Source organism: Engystomops pustulosus, chromosome 8 (assembly GCF_040894005.1).
Source record: "Engystomops pustulosus chromosome 8, aEngPut4.maternal, whole genome shotgun sequence".
Classification (NCBI taxonomy): Eukaryota; Metazoa; Chordata; class Amphibia; order Anura; family Leptodactylidae; genus Engystomops; species Engystomops pustulosus.
Genome location: NC_092418.1, coordinates 67,030,054 through 67,049,742, shown reverse-complemented (window position 1 = coordinate 67,049,742; position 19,689 = coordinate 67,030,054). Strand labels below are relative to the sequence as shown.

Below are 19,689 nucleotides of genomic sequence, written 5' to 3'. Positions count from 1 at the left end.
ACCTCCTTTGCCGCCTGTCTTGACCTCCAGCCTGTCCCCGACCATGAGGTGTACCACGCCGCAGCAAGTCCAACCCACTTTGCGGCGAGCTTCGCTGAAAACCGGTGCCACTTAGATTCCGGTCCCAGGTGTCGGCTTGTGTCATCGTCTGCAGTGGTCCAGGGGGTTCACTACCCATGAAAGCCTGACACAGCGCCAACGACAGACTTTAATCTGATCTTAACCCCTAGCTGCTTGTTCCCACATTGGGTTTCGGATGTGTTTTAAGTGGGAGGGGCCGGGTCCAAACGCAAAAGCAGTTCCACGCATGCATTTTGAAATGAGCAACACATGCTTTGCATGTCAGTAAAGCAAAACATATGGTGCTCATTCCAAAACACATGCGTTTCAGTAGAAAGGCGTATGCGTTTGGGCCAAGTGGGCACTTGCATTTCAGTTACAAATTAAAAACGCCTCAGAAACGCATTTGAAACGTGTGAATGCCAGCTAAAGATTTTGCTCTTTTTTGTGTTTACATTTATTGCCGCCACACTACCCCCCGCCCCCCGCGCAAAAATTCTAAACTTTTTCATTATTCAGTACACAGAGCTGTATGAGGGGTAGCAACAAATTTCTCTTCCCAGTGATGGTATTTAATATTCTATGCTTTGCACCGGGAAGCTCCCAGTACACAAATTCCAAACATGGCGAAGTTGGTGAAAAAGCACATTTGCATCATTCTCTTATGGGTTTTCTTTGTACGACTTTCTCTGTGCACACCCAAATAACACCTCCACTTTATTCTTTGGGTCTGCGCGATCATGGAGATACCAAATTATTTAGGTTTATTATGTTTCTTTTTTTGCATGGCAGGATAACATTTTTATTGCTACCATTTTGTGGAACTGTACAACAATTTTATCACTTTTTATTCAAAATTTGATGTGATTCAAAATAGCACATATGTGGCGATTCAGGCATTTGGCTGCTATTTTCCATTATGGGGCTCACCACCATTGACTAACCATTTTTATATTTTGATAGATCAGGAATTTTGGTGATACCTAACACGTCATTGATTTTTTTTTTTTTTTCTATTAGTACTACGAAAAGCAGGTGATTTAAACTATTTTAGTTTTTTTTACTGTATTTTTAGACCCCCTAGGGCAGTGGTGGCGAACCTTTGGCACGGGTGCCAGAGGTGGCACTCAGAGTCCTCTCAGTGGGCACTCAGGCTGTTGCCCCAGAACAGCGTAGTGATTTCCAATGGGGTCCGATGTACCCTCGTAGAACCACCGAGATTGCCGGGGAAGCCGGTCGCGCATGTTTGAGAAGCCCCGTTCATCTCTATAGAGCTGACGAACATTGCTGAGCATCGTACTCCCCAATCTATGTCAACTCTATAAAGTTGACTGGGGCAGCCCGGCCATGCACAACGGCTGCTCCGACCACCTTGGTGGACCTCCATTCTAGTGATCCTGGTCTACCTAAGACTGCAGGAAGAAAGAGAAGTTGTGGACAGGGTCAGATTATCATTGGGCCTCCTGCTCTGGGCCCCAGGAGAATCCTCACTCAGGGGGCTCCCAAGAGAAGATCCAATGGCAATCTAAATTTCCTCTCTTTTATTGGGGTCCTCAATATTGGGGTCTTTAGGACCTTAAAAAGAATGGAAAAAGTTACTGTATGAATTGCTGAATTGGCACTTTGCAATAAATAAGCAGTTTTGGGTTGCATTTTGGGCACCCGTATTATTAAAGGTTGCTATCACTGCTCTTGGGTCTAATCATTCTCACCATATAATGCAATATTACTGTATTGCAGTATGTGGAGATTTTGCATTTACGCAGTTTAATACAAACTCCAGGGTGTCATAGCGTGATGTAATCGCACCCCCCGATGACATCACGGAGCACAGCAATCACAAATAAGACGGCGGCGCCCACATGTTGCCGATATTTAAAATGCTCCTGACACCTTTATTGACGTTAACACCTTGAAAGAGTTAGGTGTTTGCTGGATTATTCAGCAAACCCAGTTGAGTATGTAGAGGGCTTGGCCTATGGGCCCTTTTCATACTCCCTCTACAGGATGTTCAGGAGTTTGAATACCCTTATTGGGTGTGGTGATCTTTTTCAGAAAACAATTGTTGTGTCTTTATATGAGTGTGGAGAGTTTTCAAGGCTTTACATATAGCGCTCATACTGCCGCCTTGGTAAACTAGTATAGAGGACCTTCACCTTAGGTGAGCCAAGCAGAGCTGTGTATGACTTGCAGCTCACGTTTCCTGACGGGTCCTTGTATTTCAGAATTCTTTGGCATTATTCCAGGCTCCTCCCATGATTAGGTAAAGTAATCGTCTCCATGTACCTGCCTGGCATTTATAGCAGGCTCATGTTTTATAGCTGGGCAGGATGTGACAGGAGAACCAGGACGGCTTTCTAAAAGCTGCTAATTAGCTGTGCTGATTCTGTTTGGTTTGGAACCATTTAGTAACAAAGGAATGTGTCATACTGATGGAGTGAGCGCAGGGGTATGTCATGTGTGTGCTGAGCCCCAGGTGAGTGCATGAGCTTGGTATTTTGTTTGCTTAAGGTCTGACACAAATAAATGCACTGCAAACAAGTGGCCGAGTAATAGACTATTCTATTCATTGGGGCCACAGTGTAATGTGTTCCTAGCTCATCTCCTACCACCCAACCAACAGAAAGAAAAGGAATGAAAAATGATCTGTCTGAGCCTGGACCATCTCTCACAGCGTGAAGAACAACTGCAAACAGACATGGCTGATACGTTTTCTCCTGATGACAATGAGCGAAAATGCTGTTTGCACAACAGGCACTTGAGCCCTAATTTTTCAGGAACAGTCAATTCAGAGGAGTCTCTGTAGGCACATGCACGGTATGTTCCTCTCTGGCCGTGCTCTCTATTCTAATGCATTCTTCATCCAACTCTGTATTGAAAATGTTGTTTTGGGGAATTTTTACCTGAATATGGTCCTCACCCTAAATTTATTTCTATAAAATATGGTGGTAAAAGCCTCTTCATCTATAGCTATTGATGATGTTTTGCTTTCCAGCACCACCACCAGCAGTAGTGTTTTAGTGAGTCCCATTTCTGATTCTCCATGCTCATAGGGAAGGCTTCATTCACATCTTGTTTTTGCTATCTGTTGTAAGGATACGGCAGGAGGATTCCCAATGTGTCCTTACATTGCAGGGCTAAGACAAATATATACCACTGTATACACATACTGTGATATAGGTTGTACTGCTCCTCTTCATACCTCTTGAAAAATGGAGAAGGAGTGAAAGTTTCAGCAGCAGCCATAGATTGAACAGAGGTCGGGGAAGGATGCAATACTATGCATCTGGCCCCCATAGGCTCCAATGGCCTCTGCTGAACGTATACATGATGGGAACCTAGACTAATATGGTCTGTCATGCAATGCTTAGTAACCAGTAAAGAGGTCACAGCACTTATCCGATTACTGCAGTCTCTTCAAACATCTCAAAAGTTGTGCCAGGATATAATATTAATGTCCAATTCAAGGGATAAGTAATTCATGGAAATCTACCATCAAAATCAGACATGGATAAACCAGGGACATTTACCCATAAATCCAGACAATACGACTAGGCTAATCTTGTTATCTATCTTTCCTTATAAAGTCAACTTTTAAAATGATGAGACAGAAGGGCTCTGGGGGAAGTTACAGATTCACTGGCTGTTACACTTTGCAGCAGCACTTTCCCCCTCCCACTGTGTGCTGAAATTTCCTCTGCTGCAGTGATATTACATCAGACAGAGGCAGGGAAAGCACTGGGAGAGAAGGGGGGAGGATGAGCTTGTGAAGCTACTACACAGAGGGGCTCTGGTAATACCCCCAGGGTCCTTCTGGCTCATTAGCATAATTTTAAAAGATGATTTTAGAAGGAAGGAGGACATGGATAACAGATTGTGGCATCCAATATTTACTGCAAATGTTTTCCCATACAAAAATTTAAATTACACATTTTTTACATGAGAAAATGTCAGAACGTTTATCAAAAATAAGAACAAGAAAAAACTGTTACAAAAGCCTGAGCTAAATGGATATGATCTTGTATATGGCAGGTGTCCACTTGGTTTGTTAGTAGAGAGCTTGGTTACCAACCACTGGCACACATTTTGATGTTGTTTAGATACATTTTTCAGCTTGCAATATTTCTTCAGACCACATTTACTGTTAGCAGAACAAATATTAGATTCTTGGCTAGCTTAGAAATATTTGTGTTAATGCTAAGGGGTGGGGGGGGGCTTTTTAGGAAAAAATTTCACCCTTGGTGTTATTCTTGTGCTCATCTAGGCAGCTGAGACAAAGCAGAAATGTGGTTAATGAAACAGATCTTCGTGTTTACTTTAGTCGTGAACATTTCAGTATAAGAAAGGCGACACAGGTTTATATGCACAGATGGGAACACTGGGAACGGTTATGGATCAATAAGACACTGGGGCACTACAAGTTTCATTGTAGTATGTGATGAATTTACAAGACAAGTGCTTTTAAAGGGAGAGTGTATTCAGTACAAGCTCAAAATATATATGATAAACAATGTGTAGAGCTAAACTACAAACTAAGTTTTGGTTCAATTTTGGAAATCTTTTCATGATGCTGTTTGATGTGATTTTCACATTCAAATATTTTATGAAAATCAATTTTTTATTAACGGGAACATGTCATCACAAACAGGCACACTAAACCTTACTCAACCTCCCTATTTTCCTTTGTTGAAAAGTACAGCCCATGCTCCAAAGCTTAAAGGGGTTTTTGCATGAATCAAAGTTAGGCCCTAGGACTACCGGTCTGCTCAGGCCAAGATCTGAAGAGACACGGAGCTGTCAATCAAAAGTAGGAGGCATGGTCCAATTGCAGCCTGGGTGAAAACTTGACTCTTCCCTTCAGAAGTTGACTCATGTATACTCATTTGCAAATAAGAAAAATCTAAGGTACAGTGTCTCATTGGCAGATAATTTTAGGTGATATGTTGAGGACTTTTAAGCCATTACCAGCAGGTATTGCTGGTGTGAGGGGTAAAATTCTGGTTACAGGTCTTCTTTTAAAAGTTTAAAAAAAGCATGCTCTATGTTTAGAGTTTTATCTGCTATTATTAAAAAAAGCTAAAAAGTATGTGAAATGTATGGATTTAAATAAATTCAGATACAACTTTAGGCCACTTGCAAATGGCCGTGTATTCACTTGGCTGTTCCTCTAGCGTAGAATATAGCCATTTGTAGGAGGGATGGGGAGCAAGCACCCCAAACTTTTTCATAGGAAGCTGGGCGGCAACATCGTAGATCTGGCAAATAGATGACACTATCACCCAATGAAGTAAATATGGCTGTGTGTTACCCGTGTTAAATTGGTAATGTACAGGTAGCAAATAGCATAAAAAAAATGTTTTTGAGCAAGAAGCTTTATTTTGGCTTATATCTGTCTCCTTTATGTCATTTGTAGAATCATCCCTTTAGGCCATCCAATCTTCCCTAGCATAGGGACAGATTTACTATCCTTCAATCTTTACTCATGGCAAAACATACTTCTTTTCCTCTGGCACCTGATAATCACCATGTGTCTGAGGGATTCATGGAATAAGATCCACCCTTCCACTCAATAATGATAACTACGACTCTGTAGAACACCGCTCCACTTTTATGTATATTATTAAATGCATTAGTCAAAAAATAACTATTATTGAGAGACAAGGCTGAAGTCAGAGGAATCAACGTGTTTGGCAGCAGAGAGAACTAATAGTTAGTAATTCTATGTATTACCAGACAAAGGCCATCTGTATAACCCAGCAGGAACTAAAGGGCACATGGCTTCTGTACGCACCGCTCAGATAATTTATGAGTGTAGAAATTGTTGAAGAAGTTGAATGAACTTCAGTGTTTACCTGTTACAAAATGCTTATCACTTCTGCAGTGGGAATTCCTAAAAGATCATTTATTTCACACTAAATCCTTCTAGCATTATAAATCACTGACAGTGAAGATTTGAATAAATACATAAATGCAATGGAGAGTATAACATTGATCATAGAGATACTACTCCTTCTGTCACACTAAGGTCGCACGGAATACAGCCTTTTAGCATGATAACAACATAGTGTTGCTTCTATGCACGTAAGTAATTTTAGGTACTATTACGGCGCAGCTTTGGGCCCGGGTTCACAAGCCGAGCCCTCTCCATACAGGATGAGTGTTTGCTACATACTGTAGCAGAAAAAAACACCCACAAAAGCCGGTTTTAACTATTTAAATGCCACGGCAAAGCTGCTGGCGGCATTTAAATTGGAGCGACGCTGTATTTTCTCACCAAATCCACGTGACCTCATGGGGCAATGATCAGTCGACAGTATTTCTGGCACCTGTTCTTCATATAACTGGCACACTATGCAGGGCTTCGAAAGAGTGCACCACTTTTTTTTGGTGAATCTTTAACATGGGCTGTGTGACACACTTCTGTTGGACATGCATGATAAATCTGGCGCATGGTGCAACTGAGCACAGAACGCCCATTTCAGTGGAGAAATTTGTGTAGTGCACAAAACAGCAGCGTGTGACACAAATTTAGTGCAGGCACTTTTCAAATACCTGTGCAAGTAGTCTGCACTGAAAAGAACATGCAAAGTCCACCAGAAAACTGGCACAAAGCACTTAGTAAAAGTGCTCCAAGTGCTTAAAAATCTACTAAAACTTCATAAAACCTTTGTAACCTTATCCCTGTGATCATACGGACCCAAATAATAAAGGGGATGTATCATTTGGAGAGCAACATGAAAGCTCTTAAAACAGGAAAATGGCGCAACACTTTTTTTTTTCAATTTCATCGCATCTGAATTTTTTTTTCCCCAGTTCCCAGTACATAACATGGAATATAAAATAGTTAAACTAGGAAATACAATTTGTGACACAGAAAACAAGCCCTCATACAGCTCTGCAGTGGGGGAGCAAAAAACACAAAAACAAAAAAGGCAGAGTAAAATTCGGTCCAAATGCCAAGTAGCAGGCAGTATAAAAAACAAATAATGAAAAGGTTTGCTGATCTTACTACTAGTTGTAAATGGAATACAATGGGAACACACATTTAGTGCCTCATTAAAACTATGTTAAAAGGTTATTCTCAGCTCCATTCAGGTGAATGTGGGTTTTAGGTCACTGCACAGGCGGGTGGCTGGGGGTACACGTATGCAGAAAAAAATTAGAATAGGACACAACTCCAAAGCTGAGCTGCAGTCTTATCATTATTAGCATAAGCTATTATCCCAAAGGTTCAACCTTCACCAAACACAAAGCGGTGGCAGATATCCAGCTTTCTTACTTTAATCCCCTTAACACATTGGGAATTTATTACTATGCAACTATAAGATTTGCCAAAGTTTGAATTGTATAATAGATTTGGTATAATTTGTGTAAAATTTTGCAATTGATAAAACTGTTAACCTTTTGAGTTTTTGTTTTTATGTAGATTTTGCCACTTATTTGTAACCAAAGCCAAGACTGTTTTAACAAGAATTGATAAGGAAGAACAAAAATTCTGTGCGGAATTTACTTCTAGCCTTGGCTCAAAAAATTACAGCAATATCTGCAGCTCTAGCCTAAGGATGGAAAGACAAACGGGCGGGTATATCAAAAGGGAAGTTTAACAGGGTAGGTGGTTGATCCTAGTAGGGTCACCCATAATATACTTACCCTTTTAAACCTTCCTGGAGGCTGCGGCAAGGGGTGTGGGCAAGCAGAATTTGGGACTTCTTGTGTTGTCCCGTGTTGTGCTGGCTTCCGCCAGATATGGGGACTGTGCAGTCCTTACTGTGGATATCCTTGTCACAGTAATGACCATACAACCTCTCACCTATAGAAAGCCAGCAGAGATAGGACCTAACATGAAGTCTTTGCACTGTTGGCCGTAGCGATCGCCACTCCCGGAGCCTCCCGATGGCTCCAAGAAGGTAAATAGGGTAAATAGCTTGATGTGGTACAGTTTTTGGCACAAATTACAAAACAATTCTGTCATAAACAGATAAATCTACCCCTCAGGGCCCATAGGTTTATGCCGGCCATATGCCTGCCGTACAAACCATAGAAGTGCATTATGCATAAGCATGGTATAGTGCAGTGATGGCGAACCTTGTAGAGACCGAGTGCCGAAACTACAACCAAAATCCACTTATTTGCTGTGAAGTGCTAACATGGAATTTTGAGCATTAACTTTTTGCTTATAATGGATAGAAATCTGTCCATGTGATGTGATGGACATGTAGGTGCATGAACCGTTATTATGTAATAAGAGCTGTATGATACTAGCGACTCGTGCACATGCATGCCCATCACATCACATGGTGGACTATCCACTGGAAGTAAAAATAGAAGCTTTTATAGCAGGACAGCAAGCAGAGAACTATAAGACCGTGAGGTACTGATACAGAAAGTATAGGAAAATTAAATTCTCTTAAGTTGCCTGGGACCGCAGGAAGATTCAGTGTTTGGTGAACCTCTGTCCTGGGGTGATGTGCTGAGTGCCTGCAGAAAGGGCTCTGAGTGCCACCTCTGGCACCCGTGCCATAGGTTCGCCATCACTGGTTTAGTGAGTACAACATGTGTCATTGTACTGAGCCTCAGTCAGAAAAAAAGAAAGATCATGCTCTGTCTTTTGCTGTACGACTTCCTATGGAGAGGGGAGGGGTGAAGAGCACTCACCCCCACCCTTTCTCCAGCCAGCCATATGCTACGCACGTTTTGCTATACCTAGGCAAGTATACGTTTGATTGAAATGGGCATTAGAGTTTTGGTTTCTTTTTTGGCACACATTTTTCTGTAGTTTTTTTAAGCAAAGGCCAGAAGTGAACTTAGTAGGAGGAGTAGGAAGGAGCAGTGTAAATGCAAGGATTAAGCTGCCTGCAGACACCAATTTTCTGGTGACTCATTTCACTTAACATGGACACTTTACAATGCTAACAGCTTCATCACATTTTCTTCACAATCTGCAATAATATTAGGATAGTTAACAGTGATATGTTAATTTCATCAATAGTCACAGCTGGTATTAACAATCCAAACTATTTTTGGTAGAGAGTTGTTCACAATTTATAGTAGGAATACTGGATAATAATTATTCATAAATTATACATTTCTAAATCTGAGTAAAGTTTTGCTATTGGGTTGTAATAGCCTTGGAAATTTTACTTCTGGTAAGTTCCCCTGCGTAGCTGAGCAGATACAGTATGTGTATAATAAGCCGCTTGTTAAATTCACCATGCTGAGCGTGCTGCTGACTTTTCTAATGCTCTGTACAATTGTTTGGATAAAGTAAGTATAGTAATATTCCATATACAATTATTATACGCGCCTGGAACAATAACAGATGCTCAGCTGTGCATGTACAACCTTTCTATCATTCTTTTTATGGAGCAGTTGTATATCAGGTTTACATTACAGCCTGACATTTGTAATTATAAGGTAGAACAGATGGGTACGACTTAGTGTAAAAGCAATGTTCATATTCCAGTGAATTCTATTACTTGGTCGGAAGTTATTCCTGGTTCACAAAATGATACAGAAGTTTAACACACTTCAGAATGTACGGATAAACAGAAGGAAAGGCGATGGGTGGCCCGATAGGGCAGTCTATGCACACTCTGTCACCTGGGGGCCACAGATGAAACAATATTTTTTGAGAAGCAGCAGAAAAATTCTACGACTCTCACAGCATTGACATCGGCAGAGCTACTTTCCAAATTGAGGTTGCCGGACGCCATGGGAAGCTCGATCAGCAGAGCCAACTCAACAGCTCACCGAGTACACCTAGGACTTGGACTACGGGACCTGAACTCACCTTGTCTCTCAGGGCAACGATTTAGGATTCCACACACCAGCTTCAGGGTGAGGTGAGACAACAGGGGGCTAGGCTGGAGACAGTGGAGGAATGCGTGTCTGAAGCCGAAAATGGCACTGAGGCGGTCACCAGAAATCTGAAGGTGACTGACATAGAAAATTTGGTTATATCGGACCAGTTCCCAGTTGTTCTCTCTCTCAAAGACCCAGATTGACCAAAAGGCTATAAGCAACGCTCTGGGAGACTACTACAGTGCTTTTTATTGTGACGCCTCTTATGACCCAACCAAAAGGGAGGAGTTTTTGAGGGGGTTTAACTTTAACTAAAGCACAAATGGAGGGACTGCATGCGCCAATAATGGCGGAGGAACGTCATAGGGTAATAAAGTGTTGCAAACAGAAGGATCCCAAGGCCCTGATAGCTACCGTGAGAATTGCATATGTTGACCTTATATAATACAATTCTCCAAGGCACCTCCTTCTATAGGGACATGAACATAGCTGACATTAAGATCCACATTCTAATCCATTGTCGGATCTGGAACAATAGCAGTGAGGGCCCTGCTCGCAAGAGCTTACAGTCTATGAGGAAGAATAAACTCTTTCATAAATGGAAGGACAAGGGAATACTTTGAGTGGAACACCTGCTACATGACATAGACCTGCGTTGGTTAATCAAGGAAGAGTTGGATTCTAAATATGATTTAGGCCCCTCAAACTTCATTCAATATACCCAATCAAAGCAGTCACTGATGAGTAAGCTTAGAGACGTGAGCAAGTAGGTCAATAGTAAGGCATTTGATAAGGCCATTTTGGGGGACTTGTGGTGCCCAAACAATGCCCAGCCTAACAATAAGCTAAAGGATGTTTGGACTAGGGGGGTAGCAGAATGAGCTTTTGAGTCTTGGGCTACGGTAGTGGACGGCAGGGATATAGAGAAACATTTTTGAGAAGGTTGGTCAACACTGCGATCGGCAGTGCTAAATGAGTTATGGCGAGATACACACTGCCAAATAATTCACAAAGCCATCTATGGCTTTAATTTGCCACTGTATCCTGACAGATTGACAAGCTACCCGAAACGTAATATGCCACGTACGGACCTAGTTTGAGGGTCAGCATACCCTGTAATGTTTTCATTGTCTTTTTAAAATTGTAAAAAACTTTATTTAAAAAATAAACATATACACTCACCGGCCACTTTATTAGGTACACCTGTCCAACTGCTTGTTAACACTTAATTTCTAATCAGCCAATCACATGGCGGCAACTCAGTGCATTTAGGCATGTAGACATGGTCAAGACAATCTCCTGCAGTTCAAACCGAGCATCAGTATGGGGAAGAAAGGTGATTTGAGTGCCTTTGAACGTGGCATGGTTGTTGGTGCCAGAAGGGCTGGTCTGAGTATTTCAGAAACTGCTGATCTACTGGGATTTTCACGCACGACCATCTCTAGGGTTTACAGAGAATGGTCCGAAAAAGAAAAAACATCCAGTGAGCGGCAGTTCTGTGGTCGGAAATGCCTTGTTGATGCCAGAGGTCAGAGGAGAATGGGAAGACTGGTTCGAGCTGACAGAAAGGCAACAGTGACTCAAATCGCCACCTGTTACAACCAAGGTAGGCAGAAGAGCATCTCGACAGTACGTCGAACTTTGAGGCAGATGGGCTACAGCAGCAGAAGACCACACCGGGTGCCACTCCTTTCACCTAAGAACAGGAAACTGAGGCAACAATTTGCACAAGCTCATCGAAATTGGACAGTAGAAGATTGGAAAAACGTTGCCTGGTCTGATGAGTCTCGATTTATGCTGCGACATTCGGATGGTAGGGTCAGAATTTGGCGTCAACAACATGAAAGCATGGATCCATCCTGCCTTGTATCAACGGTTCAGGCTGGTGGTGTTGGTGTCATGGTGTGGGGAATATTTTCTTGGCACTCTTTGGGCCCCTTGGTACCAATTGAGCATCATTGTAACGCCACAGCCTACCTGAGTATTGTTGCTGACCATGTCCATCCCTTTATGACCACAATGTACCCAACATCTGATGGCTACTTTCAGCAGGATAATGCGCCATGTCATAAAGCTGGAATCATCTCAGACTGGTTTCTTGAACATGACAATGAGTTCACTGTACTCAAATGGCCTCCAAAGTCACCAAATCTCAATCCAATAGAGCATCTTTGGGATGTGGTGGAACGGGAGATTCGCATTAAGGATGTGCAGCCGACAAATCTGCGGCAACTGTGTGATGCCATCATGTCAATATGGACCAAAATCTCTGAGGAATGCTTCCAGCACCTTGTTGAATCTATGCCACGAAGAATTGAGGCAGTTCTGAAGGCAAAAGGGGGTCCAACCCGTTACTAGCATGGTGTACCTAATAAAGTGGCCGGTGAGTGTATATATATGCCATATGTTCTCCTTCTGTTTTTTTACTGGAAAAAGTTTAATACAAATTCCTAGATTTTGTTTTTAAAGGAAATCATTGAGTAGAACCACTGTTATTTATTTAACAAGCTATTTCGACAAGTTACACCTTTCCTACAAATCTATGTATCTGCTCAACCGCTCATCATATGTGCCTGAAGGTTACACTGCAGCTTCATCTAGTAGTTTTGTAGGACAAATGCTGGGAGATTCACTCTGTGTGGTCTTCTTATGGTGATATTGAGGTATGAACTTAAAGATAATGGGGGGAAAGCATAGCCCCATGTAATGAAGTAAGGCACGGCTAAAGACGGAACTAATCAGTTGGGTGCCTTAAAAATTCCAACACAAATGAGATGTTCGCCAAAATCTTACATGAACTGCTTCTTTTTTTTAAATTTTGATTTCAGACCATTTTTTTCCTGGTCTGTTTTGCGCCAAAATTTGTGCCTAAAAAATCCGACAAACTCCACATAAATGTGGTGGATGATGTGGAAAATATAGGCCATGCCTACTCGCGACAAAAAAAAGACGGACGAGTTGGGAATAGCCGGAAAGAACTATTCTTTCTGGCGCCAACTGATTATAAATGATCCAAAACAATTATGTGCCAAATACAGATACGATAATACATCCGCCCCAATAATATTTAAAAATTTTGTGCTTGCAATGACCTTATAAATAGAAGTACATATTACCTGCTTGTAGAGTTCTCCTCAAAAGGATACAGGATCTCTCCGTTGTTACAGATCTCGCAGATGAAGCCCTTCTGGCTACAAAGGCTGCAGCTGTAGACATGTGACGTCGCAAACTTGATCACCTTTGTTAGAAAAGGAGCCAACTTGCCTTCAACTACCTGCACAAGATAAAAGACAAATTGGTAGATTTAGACAACATGAAATAAAACGTATGGAGATCATCAATCATGCACTTGAATGTAGAGGCAGGAAGCAATATTCAACTGTTCTCAGATAAAAGGCAAGATTTAATAAACCAGAATTATGCACCAAAATAAATTTGTTGGAGAAAAAACAGTCATCTCGTGATTTGGCTGAACGGGAAATGAACTGTTACAATTAATGTTACATATCATTTACATTGTATCATTACAGACACACCTGAAAGGGGTAGATTTGTCACTGCCCATAGAGTACAATGTCGATTGCATCACAATCCAAAGCAAAGATAATTGGGGAGGAGGCGATGACCACACCATTGCACCTACAAAGCGAAGGTGATCTGGGGACATAATTCAAAGTAGCACTCAAAGTAGTTGCTTAAAGAATACCTCGAAATATTGGAGAGCTGCTCAGACCAAATTCAGTTTGTCTCATTGATCCTATTGCCCATAGAGCACTTTTGGGCATTTGGATCAATTTAAAAGGTGGTCTAAGGGCAGAATGAGTGAAAGCCAAATTCCATAAATCTCATAAAGGAAAGTTATGACCGCTGAAAGGAGGGGAAGAAAATATGGAGGTGTAAAAACAAAAAAGGGCATCGGCGGTAAGAGGTTAAAAAATGTAGAGAAAAAAATCTAAACCATGGTGGTATATTTGTTCTTTGCTTTCTGAATTGCAGTTATAATACTGTAAGAAGGTGTTATAATCGATTCCTTAACACATTATTCTGTGAAGCATGTATCTTACAAGTTGGATTGAGCAATTTATAATTAATTTCAAATTTCCCACCGCTTTCCAGTAGCTGACGTTATCGGAAAACAGGTGCCACAAAGCCGGCATGCTGAGAAATGCTACAACAACTGCTACCAGTACCCCACTGACAAGCTACATTATCATCCCTATTGTCATACACTATAACATCTTGGAGCGTTCCCAGTATAAAGTAGAAAAGTTGGCAAAAAAAACAGTTTAGGCTGAATTGGACTATTTAAATGTTGAATCACTATCAGAGAAATTTCAAGAAAAGCACAGCAAACAAATGAAGTAGAAATGCACTAAATATTCCTAATGAACACACAGTTTAACGGCTCTTTAGCATTTAATTAAGCAACAACTGACCTGGTTTTATGGGTTTTTCGTTAGAACTTGTGCATACACAAATCTATTATCATTACTTTGAGAAAGTAATCCCAGCAGGAGCAGACTACAAGACTCATGAGATGACACGACCTATGACCTCAAGGTCAGTGGTTCACTTCAGCACAGGTCAACTGTGATAGAAAGCGTCTGTGTACGTTGCTGTGCTTCATGTGTTTAATGAAATGTTCAACTTAGTTTGTGTCACACTGGCCCTTTCACAGCATCTTAATAGTCGTAGGAAACAGCATTGCAATAGTAAGATTGTTATACTATGTCTAGAGAAAATGAAAATGTCATATCATATAAATCTTCCCCTTGATGTTCTTCTGATATCACAGCGACAGGAAGGGGACATGCTGCATGGATCCAGACATTATAAACCCATCTATAGGCAACATGCAAATTGAAGTTTATCAAAGAAGAATCATATGCCACCATCTAACTTATTGGGGCACATTTACTTAACCGGTCCTTGCGCGATCCCCGATCCGGACTGTCCGGTGAGGATGAACTCTGCCGCGATTCATGAAGACCGTGACCCGATTTCCTGCATGTGTCACTTCCCCGGTCAGGTCCGCCAGAGTTCACCTTCTTCTTCCCAATGCATGTAGGTGCATGGCTTGTGATACAAATTTAAATGTTAAATCCCGCAAATAGTCCGGATCGACGGCCCGCCCCGTGATTTGTGTCGCATGAAAGTCGGTGCGAATGCAACACAAAACGATCGCATGCAACACAATCCCCAGCGCGAGCAAAAGGGGAAAATAATCGCAAGTGCTAGCAATAAATCCCCCTCCCCATTGTGTAAAACATATAAAAGATCTTCTAAGGAAGATAAACCCAGTCTGTATGCTGTATTAGGACATATAGACATCATAGGGTCCACCACTCCAGTCCCTTTTCATGACTGATTGGGGCACATTTACTTACTGTCGATTGGAGTGCACCGAAAGTGCATTATTCTACGATAAAGCACAGTGCCAGAATTCACTAAGATTGTGCGCCTGATATCCTGCATGTGTCGCTTGCCCGCTCAGGTCCAACAGAGTTCACCATCTTTTAAGTGGTGCATGTAAATTCTTGGGCTTGTGACACAATTTGAAATGGTGAATTAGTACTCACCGGTAATTCGATTTCCATCTAGTCCTCCATGAAGGCTCACTTGGAGGATGTCTCTTGACCTCTGAAGGGACAGAAAGAAGAGGGGTAAAAGACCTCCCCCCCACATCCTTCCGCCAGTGTCTACTAAATAACTACAATGGTGGAAGATACAAGACAATTTATTTAGTATGTTCAAGTCACATACACATTATAGAAATAACAACAAAGCAAGGGAGGGAATATATATAGGCCATCACGGAGGACTAGATGGAAACTGAATTACCGGTGAGTACTAATTCACCATTTCCATGACGTCCTCCCCTGAGGGCCCACTTGGAGATCTACAAAATAAGTAGAGTGTTAGGGTGGGACCACAGCCTGAAGGACCTTCCTTCCGAAGGAAAGGTCCTGAGAACCGGATAAATTCAGACGATAATGCTTCATAAATGTAGAAGGGGAAGCCCATGTAGCTGCTTTGAAGATTTGTTCCAGGGAAGTGCCTCTTTTTTCTTCCCAAGAAGCCGACAGGGCCCGAGTAGAATGGGCCTTCAGATTTGAGGATTGCCCCAGATGCTGGTTAGCTGAAGGAAGACCTCCTGATTGAGGCACCATTCGTTCGGTAAGACTTCTCTCCTGCTAAGGTAGTCTGCCTCCCTGTTTACATTACCCCTCAGGGGGTGGCCGAGATGGAGAGAATGTTTGCTTCTGTCCAGGAGAATATGGTGCAGGCTAAATTGGAGAGGATCGGGGATCTTGTTCTCCCCTGCTACTCAGATAACATACGGCCATGGTGTTGTCCAAAAGGATGTGGACATGGCGGTTTATCAAGTGAGCAGTGTTCAAACTCAGGGCTTCCCAGACAGCCCTTAGCTCCGGGTAATTTGAAGGCCTTTTGGATTGGGCCATGAACCTCGGGCGAAGTGAAAAGAGAAGACAGCTCCCCAACCTGTACTGCTTGCGTCGGTCATTATGGTGATACATGGAATGCAGTGCCAAGGGACTCCTTTTCCCAGATTTTTTTTCTTCAGCCAGGACGGGATGATGACTTTCTTGTCCAGGCCGGATGGACTCCTGTTCCAGGACCGGAGAATCCAGCTCTGCAGGATACGAGAGGAGCTCTTCTCCAAGCTACCGAAGGGAGGCAGGATGTGAGAAGGCCCAGGCTCTTCATTGCATCTCTGATCAATATGGAAGTTCTCCTCCTGAAGGATCGGATCTGATCTTTTAAGTTGTCTGCTTTTCCCTGAGGGAGGAAAGCCATCTGATGAGTAGAACTCAACAACACACCTAGAAACAACACACCGGTGCTACCGCCGATCGCGGGTGTTAACCCTTTGATCACTGCCGGCAAAGCTGCGGGCGGCAATAACGAGCATGGGCGGTGCCATGTTGGCTCCAATCGTCGCTGGGGACGTCATCGGGAAGCGGCGATCCATTGCCATGACAGCCTCGGGTCACACGAAGATCCGAGGCTATCATGTTTTAGGCCATCTTTTACAATGTGCGATTTGCACATTATAATGGATGGTGTGAAAAATCCTCATATATTTCCATACTGTAGTATGGCAGCATATGGTAGGATCAATCAGACAACCTAGGGTTAAAGTACCCTAGGGAGTCTTAAAAATAGTAAAATTTTTTTTTTTAAAAGTAAAAACCTAAAAATGCCCCCTAAAAATTCAAATCACCCCCCTTTCCCTAGAAGTCAAATAAACAAATATAAAAATCATAAACACATTGGGGCAGATTTACTTACCCGGACCTGTCGCGATCCCTGAGGTGCGTTGTCCGACGTGGATGAAGTCTGGCGCGATTCACTACGAATCCGTAGGATCGTCCGGGTCGATTTGGGTCGCGTGAAACCCGGCAGCGATGTGCCAAAATCCAATTGCGTGCGACAAAAAGCCCTTCTAAATGCGGCGTACATCGGAAATTGTTGGATATTCCAATAGTGCGGTCTACGGACCCTTAGTATGTGAGCCCCATTATCTATCAAAATATAATACTTGTTTTTCGCTGAGTTTAACCCCGGAACGGAAAACAGCGCCCAAAGTCCACCAAAGTATGAAAAAAGTTATTAGTGCCAGAAGACGGCAAAATGAAGAATTTTTTTTTTTGTATAGGAGGTTTTAATTTTTGTCAAAGTATGAAAACATTATAAAACCTATACAAATTTGATATCCATGAGATCGCACTGACCCAATGAATGAAGTAGATCTGTCATTTGGGGCGCAATGTGAAAGCCAAAAATCCAAGCCCACAAGAAATGGCGCAAATGTGTTTTTTCATAATTTTCACTGCCAGAAGAATTTTTTTCCCGCTACTAAGTATTTGGCACAGAATATTAAATACCACTACTTTGAAGTGCAATTTGTTATGCAGAAAACAAGCCCTTACACAGCTCTTTACATGGAAAAATAAAAAAGTTATAGATTTTTGAAGGTGGGGAGTGAAAAATAAAGACGCAAAAACGAAAAAGGGCCTTAAGGGGTTAAAGGGAGCAGCTGTGGACGTTACATTGAAGGGGGGTTCTGCTGCAGACATTTCATTAAAGGAGTTTTCCCCACAAAATAAAAATTCTTACATTTCCCTTGTGATGTTAACACAATAAACATTTTAACCCTTTACAATTGTTATCAGTGTAATTGCTATTTTAGCTCCTATCACTCCCTAGGCAGCTCAGTGCAAACTGAGTGTGGGTGGGGCCTCTCTAAGCAGACACATTGGGGCAAATTTACGTACCCGGTCCATTCGCGATCCAGTGGCGCGTTCTCTGCGGTGGATTCGGGTCCGTCCGGGATTCACTAAGGTAGTTCCTCTGACGTCCACCAGGTGTCGCTGCTATGCTGAAGAGCATCGGAAAGCACTGGAGTTCACCAAACCATTGTGAGTGAAGGTAAGCGCGAGTCCAGCAACACTTTTATTTTTTTTTAAATGCGGCAGTTTTTCCAAAACCGTCGGGTTTTCGTTTGGCCACGCCCCCGATTTCCGATGTGCCTCAATCCGGTCGCGTGCGCCAAAAACCCGGGGCAATACAGGGAAAATCAGCACAAAACTGAAATATTCGGGTAACACGTCGGGAAAACGCGAATCGGGCCCTTAGTAAATGACCCCCATTATTATCCATCTAGTTCTGTGGGGTGACAATGTGGTTAGATTATCAGGGTACAGGTGTATATACACTTTCATCTGGGTTCTGACACTGTACTAACACACAGACACATAGAAAGAGAGAGATGAGCCCGTTTCGAGATGATGAGATGCATGATGCCTATTACACAGATGCTGACACACTCTTACACTGTTACACTATTAGCTCGGCTACATCTCATAGATATGTACCTCCTTACCCTTCTGTGGACATTTCATTAAAGGGCCATCTGCTGTGGACATTTCATTAAAGGGGCATCTGCTTATGAACAGTACAAGATTAAGGATATAGAGTATATAGAATAGCACTTAAGTCTTTACATCCGGGCACTTGTTAGTTTGGATGCTGGGGGAGCCCCAGTTGTGTGAACAGCTCAGGGCTCATGGTAGACTTTATCTGCCACTGAGGGGGAGTGAGCACTCCATTGGGTAAAATATAGGACCTGTTTGGTTTCGTGATGTGCTCACCACACTGTGACCGGATGTCATAGACAATTTGTGTACCCAGATCACGGCCATAATTACAGCCGTATGAATGGGGTTTAATTAAAATACAAATGTAGGGGCACCAAAGTGAGGTCATGTCAAGCAGGGTCCTCATGTGGGTGGGGCTAGTGTGTTGAATTCATATAAGCCAAATGTACCAAATACAACTTTCTCTAAATTTGCTAAAATTGTTGCAACTTCATTGCAAAATTGAAAGATGGCTTAGAAAGTGGAGTAACAAAAGCATCAGCCTTGAAAAGAGCACCAAACGTGCTAAACTTGTAAGACAGGTGATATAATGGCAACATCCATGTTTAGTGCTATATCGCATCCATATAAAGTATTGACTGCTCATTGGAAACTATTTTAGATGGTTTAAAACTTCCAGGAATGTCTAATAAATAAAAGCCATAGTGTAGCAATGTGATAATACGTTGCCTCTGCAGAGTTCTGAGTAAACTGAACAGTGACCTAGAGTTAGTTTTGAACAAGTCAAACCCTCCCGTTATTTCTAGTTAGCCACATCACCGCATCAATACGGTTATTTTATTGTTAACCTGACACAACCACACATAAATTAGCTGAAGTGCTCAAGTACAAGCTCCAGCCTTGTGTCAAAACCCACTTCACTGAC

At 42.3% G+C, this 19,689-nt stretch overlaps 1 protein-coding gene across 3 annotated transcripts in view; it reads right to left on the bottom strand.

The window, feature by feature from the left end:
• Window positions 1–19,689, bottom strand: part of PLEKHM3 (pleckstrin homology domain containing M3) — a 184,707-nt gene that overhangs the window by 15,613 nt on the left and 149,405 nt on the right. For all 3 annotated transcript variants that reach the window (XM_072121037.1, XM_072121038.1, XM_072121039.1), the window contains exon 7: window positions 12,978–13,135. In XM_072121037.1, the coding sequence (XP_071977138.1) occupies window positions 12,978–13,135 (158 nt within the window). The remainder of the gene's footprint in view (window positions 1–12,977; window positions 13,136–19,689) is intronic.